At 41.7% G+C, this 12,853-nt stretch overlaps 1 protein-coding gene across 4 annotated transcripts in view; it reads left to right on the top strand.

Annotated features, from left to right (window-relative positions):
• Positions 1-3,273: 3,273 nt before the first annotated feature.
• dscamb (Down syndrome cell adhesion molecule b) overlaps positions 3,274-12,853 on the top strand; it is a 123,699-nt gene continuing 114,119 nt past the window's right edge. Inside the window, exons 1-2 of one of the 4 annotated variants that reach the window (XM_046390268.1) lie at positions 3,274-3,368; positions 12,405-12,816. In XM_046390268.1, the coding sequence (XP_046246224.1) occupies positions 12,774-12,816 (43 nt within the window). In that variant the 5' untranslated portion in view covers positions 3,274-3,368; positions 12,405-12,773. Of the gene's footprint in view, positions 3,369-11,920; positions 12,817-12,853 lie in introns of those variants that run through there. The other 3 variants (XM_046390267.1, XM_046390270.1, XM_046390269.1) reach the window with 3 other exon arrangements.

The raw sequence follows: 12,853 nt of genomic DNA, 5'->3' as shown, positions 1-12,853 counted from the left end.
ACCATGTACACTTATATGCTGTAATGTAATTAGGCCTAATGCAGAAGCGTTTAACCTACACACTTACATGGCATGCATGTCTTGTAGAATACAGGAAGATCAGTTAGTTTGTTCAATTAGTTTTTGTTCTTTGCATGTTTCAGCCGCAACAGTCTCATTTGCCACATTAACACTGCAGAGAAATAGGAGGAAATCCCACAAGTAACGAGATGAATGTCATGGGCCTTCTCCATGCTGCCTGTTTCACACAGACAACCACTGTCTCGCTTTGAATTCCTCATGAGTTCACAGTTACACAGTCACATGTTCACACCATCTCCCCCCTCTCTCTCTTTGTCTGTCTCACTCTGTCTCTGTCTTGCTCAGTGAAGTTAATCACTGTAGTTACAATAACCTGAATAATGTGGGGATGGACTGTGACCACAAAATAAGTCTTCTTTCCGGTGTATTGCTTGTCATGGGTCTTGTGAATGACCCATTTAAGCACAATTCCTGTTTCTTCTTCTCTTTGACTTAAAAATACTTCCACTTGGCCTGAGAGATTAAAAACAGCAGGGATGTATCATTTACTAATCAGTTATGCAAACCAGCAAATCCAGTGGTTTGTCGTGTGTGATACACTTCCTTGGGTTACATAATTTCTCAACTTTTTTTGTCTCATGACCTCATTTTTAGATTCAGATAAAATTCCTGTGATGTCCAATAAATGGAAGTCATGTAAAGCTGAACACATTTGTTTTCTTAGACGACATACATAGCTACAAATTGATTAAAATTGGTAATAGAAATCTAAGCAATTCAGTGGTTTAATCATGAAAGATCAAACACATTTAAGGAGACAGTCTCAGCTTACAATTTGTGACGATGATCACAAGATTTATTGTTGAAGGAAGATGATCCAAAATTGAAAAAGGTCACAGTTTCCCCTGCATGACTGTCATTTTATTTAGTAGCATTTGTTTATAATGTGTCTACGTTGTATCTGTTGATTCATTATTATTTATATTAATGCTTCCTCGTGCAGTTCCACTGCTGGCCACAACAAGGCACTCCACACCATCCCTCTGCCTTTAATCCACAGGACGCTGTAGCATCTTCGCTGTGTGAGCAAATTAGGCAGCTTAGGAGAACCAGTGGTCCTACATTTGGCAGTGCAAAGCTTCTTTACTGGAACATTGGTTCTTAATCCTCACAGCTCTGATCATTACACTCGATGGAGGAGAAGGAGAGCACCTTAACAACACACACACAAGCATCTCCACCTAATCACAGATATGATCTTTGGGCTTTGATTTTATGGTCATTCATTATTACCACTATGGATCAGAACTTGTTTGTGCAACTAACACTACACTAGCAGTGTTAGCTGATTTTGAAGCTGTTGTGTGAGTGAGTTTCTACAACCTGGTGCAATACCAATGTTTGTTTTATTTACATTATTTCATTTACACTTACATATATGTATCACAGAAAAGGAGCAAATGCTCACATTTAAATAGCTACAGCCAGAAACCTTTTGTTTTTTATTGATAAATTAAGAATAACAGAACTGTCGCCTCATAGTAAGGGTTCCAGGTTCGAATCCCGGTCTGGGCCCTTCTATGTGGAGTTTGCATGTTCTCCCTGTGCCTGCGTGGGTTTTCTCCAGGTACTCTGGCTTCCTCCCACAATCCCAAAAACATGCACATTAGGTTACTCTACATTGCCCCTAGGTGTGAGTGTGTGGTTGTCTGTCTTTGTGTGTAGGCCCTGCAATTGACTGGCGACCAGTCCAGGGTGTACCCCGCCTCTCGTCCGTAGTTAGCTGGGATAGGATCCCCCCCCCCCATATTGACGGATATTATAGAAAATGGATGGATGGAAGAATAACAGATTATCAAAACTGGTGATTAAATGTCTGTTGATTGGTTGATTGACTGATTCACTGACAAATCATTTCAGTATACGGCAAGTGAATCAGTGATTTCTGTTTTAAGGGGCACATCATGCAATCTACAGTGAGCAGGAAAACTGTTAGTAGTTTTTAGTTATATATTTTGAAAGCTTAAATAATCAAGAATATTACATTATAATATATAATAATATTAATAACTCTATCAAAGCAATATACTTAATAGCTTTGATGAATATGCCTGTGATGAAATGAAGATTTTAGGGCCACAAAACAGTTAGGCCTTAAAAAAGAAACTGACACTGTGGAAAATATGCTTATTTGCTTTGCAGAAACGATGTGAAAATCAACACCATGTTCACATCTGTACAGAAAATATGAAGCCACAGCCAGCAGCTGGTTAGCTTACCTTAGCATAAAGACTGGAAATGGGGACATCATCTAGATTGGTACAGTTAACAAAATCCACCTAGCAGCACTTATGAGTTATTTTGTTTGTTTGATTCATTAAAAATGTTTGTTATGTTATGTTTGTTATGTTTCCCAGAGCCAGGTTAGTTGTTTCCTCATTTCCACTATTTATGCCAAGCTAAGCTAATTGACTACTGGCTGTAGACTAGACTTTAGCCTACTCTGCAGATGGGAGAATGCTGTCAAATTTCTCATTTAACTCTCAGCAAGAAATTAAATGAGCTAATATCCCAAAATATCAAAACATTCTTTGAGAACAAAAGAAACTTTATTTGAATCACATCACGGCATTTTTCTTTCATTCATTTCCATTAATTTTCCACAGTTTACATTTGACATTACAAAGTTTTTCAGGTTCAGTCAAACAATATAGAGGTTTACCATAAAAACAGCAATATTGCCTGGTCATTTACCCCAGCTCTGTGCCTTTTATAGCAGCCCCGCAGACAGACCCAATCACTGTAATGCTGATCAGAGATTTGCTGGATCTGTTAGCGTTTCTCTGTGATATTGGATGCAATGTAATTACAGCACATGCATGACAGAGCTGGATGGGCAGCAAATGGGGATTACATAGGGGCCAGGTCATAATGATCAGGCCAACCACATGTTTCTGAGGGAAATCTCATTCAGTCTACCGTACTGTTTTATTAACAGAGTGGCTGGGGTCAATAAGCTTTTAGTCCTGTACATTCAAATATTTAAATTGGTCCAGCATATCTTTCTTCAATGAATCAGTTTAGATGAAAACCCAGAGTCAGATGATCATTTTTATCTTTGTTTTTAAAGAAGCTTTCTTGTTTATTCTTTGTCTGTTTTGGGGTTTCCTTTCTGAGCAGGGACTGACATATAGTTAGCCTGCTCTTCATAACAAGCTACTTCCCTATCTCTCCTTCTGCCAGAACTGTCAACTTCCTAACAAGGTGTACATATTCACAGCTGCTACTGCAAGAGAGCAGACCAAATGAGGAGAGCCTGGATAAGATGAGAGGGAGCCAGACAACAGGTACGTCAGTACACCGCTGCTACCACACTACATGTTTCCAGCCATATAAAAGACAGCTGGTTTTGATTTATTTTATTTTTTTTTTAGATCAATTACTTGTAACTGTATGGCAACTCTCACTGCTTAGACAGGCTGGAGTATGACTAAGTATGGCTCATGCTTCTCACAGGCTATTCACACTCACCCCCCCCCCCCCCCCACCCCCCATGGTGGTAGTGTTGCCTCTCTGCAGTATATCTGTATCTGTTCATTCATTCATAGGAAAGGCATTAGTGACACATAGATGAGTCATACAGGCTAGCGTCTCAACAGGCCGCGGTGGGAGTCAGAAACCCAGCCACCATTCTGCTCCTTGCCTCAAGGTACTACTCATACCCTCACCAGTCTCCCTAGTTACTGTAACGCTACAACATACCCACACATATGCCGACTGTGTTTGTTCAAATACCACAGATCCCACCTGATGTGTCGGGTACCACAGGGCAGATGTAGCTGTAGTAGTAGGCAAGACAGACTGTGGCTTTGCACAATACTGAAATTCTGTTTGTCAGCATAGTTAGACCACTGTGTACTTGGATTGATTTAATGCAGCAGTTGTTGCAGTTATTCAGACCTACATGAAAACTGTATTTCTTGCCCTCTCCAGCAAGTGAGACTGTATAGTTGTGTTGTATAGGTGTTTAAGATTTTTCTAAAACATACATAGGAAAGGGAAAAAAAGCATTTTAAGTGACACATTTTGTAGAGTCAGTTTGTGCACAAAACAAAATAACTTATCTGGTTCTTGATGACACAGATGCAGTTTGCAGATCTTCACTTTGACTTTGTGCTGAAAATATAGACTTGGTCTTGACAGAACAGACAGATGGAGCAGGTGTGTGCGTGTGTGTGTGTGTGTGTGTGAGGGTACATGTCACAGTCCCCCTGTGACTCCCAGAGGTTATATGATGAGCAAACCCTGGAGATTGTTTCCTCATTAAGATGGGCATCTCCAAGGTGATAGCCAATTAGAAAATTGGCTCTTGGTACTCTTGAGTGGATAGAGATCAGATACATCTCATCTTTCACAAGCAAACTGCTTTGACAAATGGCAGCGTGTTTGTAATGCTCATTGAAGAAGTAAGCCTTCTGCATTTCTACCGTTTCCTCATATAAACAAGCGCATTTACTCACACTGCCTTGTTTCTGTTCTCCCACAGCAGGCGGAACAGAAATTCCACTCTGAAGTAAGATTCTCAAGAAGGCTGGCGTAACGACTCACCTTGCAGTGTGGTATTGAGTCTCCTTTGCGCTTGACTGTGTCGCTCTGTTCTTACAGCTATCTATCAGTTTCATAGCATGCAATCTGCATCCTTCCAGCCTCCCACTACCCGCCCACTAGTACTGTATCTGTTGTGTTCTGCCCGCACATACAGTGCACACAAGAGCATTGTGTTTTTTGCAAAGGGCTCAAGTGTGTAAATTGCACATGTTTCTTAGCCCCCTCGATAATAAAAGAGATGGGAGCTCCCAGGCAGGCTACAACCACAGCAGAGCGACCCTGGCAGGAGTAGGAGAGGAGAGGGTGCCTGCCCTCTGGCGAGATGCTATGCTGAGAAGTGGAGATAAGTGCTGTGAGGGTGGTAGTCTGGTCGTACGAACGACTGTACGAAGGTGGGGAGGAGGTTGGAAGGCGAGCAGGGGGGCCTTCTTCATACATTTTTATGACCACATAGATAAGGTCAGTAGTGTGCCACCGTTACTAGGCAACACTGCGACCCTGAGTTGGATTGAGTTGTGAAGCTGAGAAGTCAGATATTCTTATTACAACAGCCCTGCACTGGTTCTGCTGTGCGCATTTGTTAACAAGGAGCCTGTCTCTTCTCAGCAGTCTGAGAGTCAAGGCTGAAAGACTGCTTTAACTGGACGATTAACTGAGGCACTGAAATAATTAGAAGGCCATTGATTGGGTTATTACATTGTCACCATGCTGGTGATATACCGATATCCATGCCTGTTCATATACGTGATGATGGTAATAGTGATGAAAAATGATGGTGGGGTGTTTGATTATATATTTTTAATGATCCAGTTCATGTGGGGATACACTAGACTGTGGGTGTATTGATTTTTCCAGTTTTCAAGCAGAGAATGGAGGAGATGGAGACCAGGCGCATATGCAGCCAGAGTACAAATCACTAATACCCACCCTAATTCTCTACCTCCTTTTTCTTACAATCTCCACCTTCACTCCTTCCCTCTCCACCGCACCTTCCTGTAACCCCTCTTTTCCATCACCCTTTCAGCTCTCCATCCTCACTCCCGTATTTCTGACACTCTTCCAGCAGCCGTTCATTACAGGGCCCCACCTCCTTCTTTCGCCCACTCCCTTGCCTCTCCTCTTCTCTCCTCCCCTTTCTGTCCCCTTCAGCGTCCTAGTTTAGCACGTCAAGGTTGGCTACAGATACGGCTACTATGCCTTGGGGCTAACCAATGGGAAACTGGTCTGGGTTGCTGTAGCAGGCTGGGGTGTTGGTATCATGAATTCAGCGGGATCAGAAAAGGTTACTGTACTGCATGTGATGTGGTCCATTCTGCAGACTGACCTGTCGTTGATTGTATAATTTTAATTGGGATCTAAATTATTATTTTATATTATAGTCATTAATAATCAATTTAGAGAAAGGAATAAAAGACATAGTCAGTGTTCAAAGTTTTCTTCTAAGTAAGGAATGTGATGCCATTTTTCCTTCTTTATTCTATTTCTGCCTTCTTTGCGGTCCTTTGCCTCCACTCCATGGGTGGAGATCAGTACCCCCACATGAGAACTTGGCTCGCACATGTGCATAAACAACTATTGTTGTGGACACACCTGCAAAGAAGATCATGGGAGCATGCCAGACCCCCATATATGTGTAGCTACAAACTACGTTTACTTAGCTTAGCATAAAAATTGAAATCAGCTAGTCTTCTCATTAATCAGCACGTTATATCTTAACTTTGTCCTAAGTTAAGCTAACAGCCTTTTATATTTGCACAGATATGAGACTAGTATCTTTTCCTCTAACTGTCAGTAAGAAAACCAGTGAGCCAAAATTACACACTATTTCACTTGAGAGATGAACCAAGAAGTTTAGAAAATCTGTTCGCTAAAAGCTTTTTATTAAAAGCTCTTATTCCCATCATCAAACAGTGCTTTGAGTGCATGTTTGATGTGGGTGGCCCCTCAAAGATGGTAAACCTCTAACCCTTCTGCTCTTTCCACTGACCTCCACACAAATACATCTCCTCTTTGGCATCTTATCATTTGTCCCTTTGGCATGTTAACTTCTATATAGCATTGCTAATTTAAAGAGTTAGCATATGTCCTGATGTTGATTGACCTACAGGTGTCTTTTCAATCCCACTGGGACCAGCAGAGGGTAAGAGTACACCACCTTGAACTGTGTTTAGGAGCCACATCTCTCCTACCCTGGCAACGTGTAACCTTATACACACTTCTATCAGGAGCCATGAGTGCAACTTGTCTCTTATCAATGTCATTGTCTTAGCAAACAAAGGGGATCATTATACCCGTGCTGAGAATGTTTCTATTCTGAGTTAATGGGTCACATAGTGTAAAGGCAACCTGATCCTCCTTTGGGTGATGAAGGAGTGAGCCAAGGGCTGACATTTTGCTGATGATAGGCCAGTCTGTGTTTTGTTGTAAGAGACACTGGGCTTCACAGGAGTTGTCAAAACAAGAGGCCCCATCCCGAGGGATTACCCAGCCTGTCTGCACACACACCAGGGACAGGGTCGGCCACGGGGACAGGGAGGGGCTGGGTGTGTGTGCGTGTGTGTGTGTGTGTGTATAAACATGTGTGATATATGAGTGCACTGCAGAGACGAAGGTGTTGCACAGAATCAGAAACATAATGAGGAAAAGTGTGCTGTATTTTCCTTTTATTAATATTTTGCAATAATTATTAATGGGATTACATACAGACTTGACGATGCAAGAATATATTTCAATAAACTACAAGAAACACCTGATTTGATTTAGCTTATGATGTTATTAGTATGAAACACTGTTTGTTGTTACCCATCTGGTCTAAATTCATTAGCTTGATAGAGGACAGCATATGCCAGAGTGTATGCTGAAGCTGCATGGTAGCAGTGTTTTGAGCATTTTCTCTGATGTTTAATGCACATTAATGCCCACGAACATTAAAAAAAAATTACATTTAAAGTATTTCTGAGCCTAGGTCATATATTCATATTGCGACAATATTTTAATTACCATTTCAAATTTGGACATGGACTCCATGCAGGAATGAAGAAATTATCCCAGGGGAAGTTCACACCTGGAATGAACATGCATATCCATATGAACCTTGAGTGACCGCTTGTGATCAGATCTCACATCCCTGGTCGATATGGAAATAAATACATCACTGGGACAAATGGACACAACTTTACAAGAAGGTCCAAATGATTAAGAATTTGTCATAGGAACTTTCAATATTTTGAAAGGGGAATATGCTGCAATACACAAACAATGGAAGTATTTCCACAGGACACTCCTGATGAATGCAGCTTTTACACACTTGCTGTTACAGTTTGTGACTGAAGTTACTAAAATCAGTGCCAAATTTATTTTCCCAAGAAGAATCAATAAAGAAATGACCCACCCTGCTCAGCCTCTGACTGACTAAGACTCGTTGCCTAGGCATGAGGAGTGATGATTGGTTTGAGTGAAAATATCAGAGTAGATCCACAAAACTGTAACAACAAGCATGTCCAAGCTGTGTTCAGAACTAGTGTCCTCTGGAAACATCTAATTTCCTAAATGCTGTATGCGTTTTGAGGATGTTTTCCTAATTTGCTTGTGTTTTGTCTATTTGCATATGTTTTCTTATGTCACAGTGCTTTGAGCTCTCTCAGCCACCTTAGAATTCATTAACATACTACAACTTCCACTAACTGCTACTGCTACTACCACATCAGAAAGACATTACTATATTTCTTATCATCCACGATGAAGTTGGCAGTAAAATAAAGAGCGCCAAGCACAGACTCCCATGCCAGTGTGAGCATTACAGTCAGAGGAGTCAAGACCCCGAGTGAGCAGTGTTCATGAATCGTCTCATATGTGCTCCACTTCCTTCCTTGAATCCACACACAGACATGGTGGCACATGCAAACACACCCACAGACAGACACGCATGCATGGCCACACAGCAAGGCCAAGACTGTCTGCAGAAGCCCACGGGCCTCATTGTCACATTCACTTACCACTGTTGAGGCACCATGCTGGGGGGGCTAAAATGAAGTGCACCCTTTCCCTCCCCCCATACCCACACAGTAAATTCACACACTGCCAAAAATCCACTCTACTCATATTCAAAACATGGCTATGGACAAAACAGAATTATGTTGCTTGGGCCATGTAGTTATGTTTATATAATGTAATAAATTCATGAAAAGAGGAGCTTTAATAAACATATTGCCAAAACAAGAGTGAAATAAACAACAACAACAACATATAAAATGGAATATAGATATCTTTAATGTAATGAAAATAATTTACCTTTGTAAGGATTTAAACATTGTTTTCTGCAGTGAGAAAACATATGTGCCTCCTTTACATGCCTGAATATAATCTGTTAGGGATTACCACTGAATACCTCAGCCCACTGGCCACAAGGTCATGGCCCTTGTCTTCAGACTGAAAATCAAAGTATTGTCTTTCACATCACAAGTAGCCTGTTCAGTTGTACAGCTGTCTGCTGGGTCTAAGTGACAAACACTACCACCTGTTTCCCATAAGGATGGAAGTCCCTGTGTGCCACCAACAGAAGCATTTGATGTGTGTATTTCAGCTAAATGTGATCATTGTACTGCTGAGCTACATTGTCCATGAAGCTTGATTCTTTCTGGTCTTGTTATATATTGTGTCCTGTGGGGTTAGATTGTACCTTAATGCATGTGTTAAAAGCTAGCTTCCCTGATAGAGAAGGATATTCTTAGATACAGAGAAGGAGGCAATTATTTTTTAAATACAGTATTTATGGCAAAAGGGAAATTAATTCTCACTAACCAAATATTTTACACTATATGGGGATCAAATACGAATCATATGTACCATACTATACTTATTAAGACTCCATTATTTAGATTTTTCTTAAACTTTAACATGACTAATGGCTAATTTGATGAACACACACACCTGCTGTCATTTAGCCGTTGTAAGGTCATCTGGTCAGTGTTGATGTTACTCTGTGTTTGTTTGCTGTCAAACACACATTGTGAAGCTGTGCTTATACTGGGCAACTCCCACGTATGGAGTGTGTGTGCAGAGGTGGGAGTGTGTATAAACTATACACACAATATGTATCGTCCCTGCCAATGGTACCCTGGCCCAAGTGCTATGGTGAGAAACGTCATCACTCCTCTTTTTGGCTTACTATACCAGGCTTGATTGTTCAATTTGTGCTGGCATTAGTTTTCACATCCCACGCAACAAACATAACCTTTTTGATTTGCATTTCTTTACTCATTCCATTTCCTTTTTTCCAATTTTTTAATTTCAGCTTCTCATAAAATCCTGTTTGCTGAGCTAGATTATAGCAATGCTTCATGTGCCCCAAAATGTCAGATGGCACCCTGTAATTCCATGCATCCCCTCTCCCAATCCCTTGAGCTCACAGTTGGATCTTTTCCCTTTTTCTCTGGGTTTTGTTTGTCTTTGAAGACTGTTAATGTCACCTTCAGTGACAAAAAAAAACCTTCTACCATTTAACGTAGCTGAAGGCTGAACCAAAGAAGATCTAGTGCTGGTGTGGTTAATTACCTGCAGGGCAAAAGGCCTTGCCTTAGGCATCACACATAGTCTTTGAACTTTACAGAGTATAAATACAGATGTGCCCCTGAGTGTGCTCTACTTTCACTTTCACCACTACAATAGCTCTGTGGCAGAAGAAGATGAATTCTTCCTTGTGTAAATGTACAGCACATACCCATACCAAGGTGTGACAAGGTAGTGCTGAGAAACAGAACGTGCATCTTGTGAGGACAAGCAAAGGTTTGATAAATTTGCAGCCATGCTGGTATTGCATCCTCCCCGTTAAACGATCATATCTCACAGTCTGTTGCTGCTAATGAACTTACTTACTCGTCCATGCCAAGAATCCAGAGCTGAAACACAAGCACAGTGCTCCTAATCCATTCTAACTGACAGGCAAGATCTCTGACCCAGTGCCCTGATTCACCCATGTTTTCTCCCCAGCACTACAGAGATTTCAACTTGTTTGGGTTTATTTTAGAGTTTAAGGAAAGAAGTAAGTAAAATGATCCTCTTAGTCAATTAAGCACACATTTTGGTGTAACGGTAGTTCAAAAAGAAGACGTCTACGATGAAAGAACAAATCCATTTGGGCCATTCCTGAATACATCAAACAGAAGTCAGAAAACAGAGCTATACCATTTTAAGGCAAGCTAGAACAGTGTGTTCTGGTACGGACTTCAGCAAAAGCAGAGCAGCGTTCGTGTTTGTCTGCCGCACTGGAGTGAACACTGTAAGACAGGCATGCAGACACGTAGACAAACAGAAACCGGTCAACAGGAAAATGGGCTGATCAAAACACCTGTGCTTAGAGCCAGGAAACGGTGGAGTCATGCCTCACCAAACTAATGCACAGAAATTAGACTAGTTAGCTCCTTTAGACAAACATAACTTCGCACAGACATGCATACATAGACACCTGAACTGAGCATTTACATCACCAACAATAAAATGAGGACAGACAATAGTATGTGATCCACATACACCGTGTATTATATTTTCTATTTATTTTCCTATGTACATGGTCAGAATTGTAAAGAGTCCTCCCTCAGTCCAGATACAAGCACAGAAAATGAGTATCCTGGGGTAAATAAAACAGGATTTCACTCAGTATATTCTGTCATGTGGAATAGAGAATGAGCTGCAGACTGCCCTGCTGGTTATATCACGTTCAGTGTAACCCAGTGCTGTGGACAGGCCCACAGGCTTCCACTGCCTACTACAGCTACACCCTTGACTTCAAGGCAGGCATTAAAATGGAGTGGTGGTGGTGGTGGGTGGATGGATTATGGGGTTGAGGGAGGCGGTAAGGAGTGTGTATGTGTGTGCCGCGCGCCTTTGGGGTGGGGGATGCTTTAGTTTAACCCTGTATTTTCTGCAGCCGTTGACAAAACATTGCCTTTTCTTTCTGTTTTCTTTTCACACCATTGCTAAACAATCTCACTCAATTGTCTCAATTAAACACCTAAAATAGTCCACATATTTGCACTTAAATGAACTGAAAACATGCGTCATTGGATGTCCTTGTATTCCCTTTCCTACAGGGAACTCTCCTCTGTTCAGATCCAAAGGAGCAATATCCAACTGACTTCATTTAGTCAACATCTGGTATATAAAACTGTGTGCTGAGCGCACCTGCACACCGGCAGACAGCGCTTTCTGTTTAAGCCGGCACATCTCCGTGCGTAAAAATGTTATCGTAGGTGCCTTGTTGCGTCAGGTGCAGCTCATTTCCTTAATGCAAATGCTCCACTCACAGTGTGCTCTCACACTCCCACTCCCACCTCCAGCAGTACCTTGCCCTCAGGACGGACCGGTAGCCGCCTCTGCTCCTTTAAGGCAACGAGGAATTAAAGCGTCTGCAGGGGCAGGGAGAGGGTTATTCTGTGTAATGCTCAGAGAGTCAGTGTGGTGCGATTAGAGAGCGGCAGCGGGGAAGATGCGCTTACTCGCCTCTTGCTGGACGCACAGAGGCGATGAAGATGATCTGACTTTGGAGTCTCAGAAAAAAAACTGCTTGTCGTCGTTATTCTACCATCCTCTTCCCCATGTTTGCCTCTTTGTTCTTTTAGTTATTTTAATTTTCTAAAATTTTAATCCCCCCAGGATGATCCTTCTGTGTGTTTTTTTTAGGAAGTCGGAGGTTGTGACAATTTTTAAAAAGATTTAGTTCAGCCTTTTTGTTTAATTTATTTATTTTTATTTATTTTTTGCATTAATTTTTGTTTCAGGATCCGCTCGTACCCGGCTCTGACTCAGCATCACACACACCTGGGCTTCACCCCTTCAGCATCCTTGTGAATAACAGGGAGAAGCAGCAAGACGCGGAACAGAGGAGGAGAGTCTGAGCACAGCTCTCCCCAAGACAATCACAGGGGCTCATTTATGTTCCAAGCGCAAAGAGAAAGCTCAGGAAAACAACATCAGAGAGTACCGAAAAAGTAGGAAGGGGATATTAAAAGTAGAGACTTGGACCGGTTTGCTTAAAGACAGTGGCAAATGTTTAACCTTACCCCAAGCGCACAGAAGAGAGACCCAGGGAGGCACCGGTCGGAGGAAGAAGAGAAAGCATAGCTTGGGGGGATTGAACGGAGCAGGGCATGTGGATATTGGCTTGTATCTTTTTCCAGAGCATCTTGAATGGTAAGTTTCATTTATTTATTTATTTATTTATTAGCGC

Source organism: Scatophagus argus, chromosome 5 (genome assembly GCF_020382885.2).
Source record: "Scatophagus argus isolate fScaArg1 chromosome 5, fScaArg1.pri, whole genome shotgun sequence".
Classification (NCBI taxonomy): Eukaryota; Metazoa; Chordata; class Actinopteri; family Scatophagidae; genus Scatophagus; species Scatophagus argus.
Note: the sequence above shows the minus strand (reverse complement) of the source record. Positions and strands in the feature narration are given on the sequence as shown.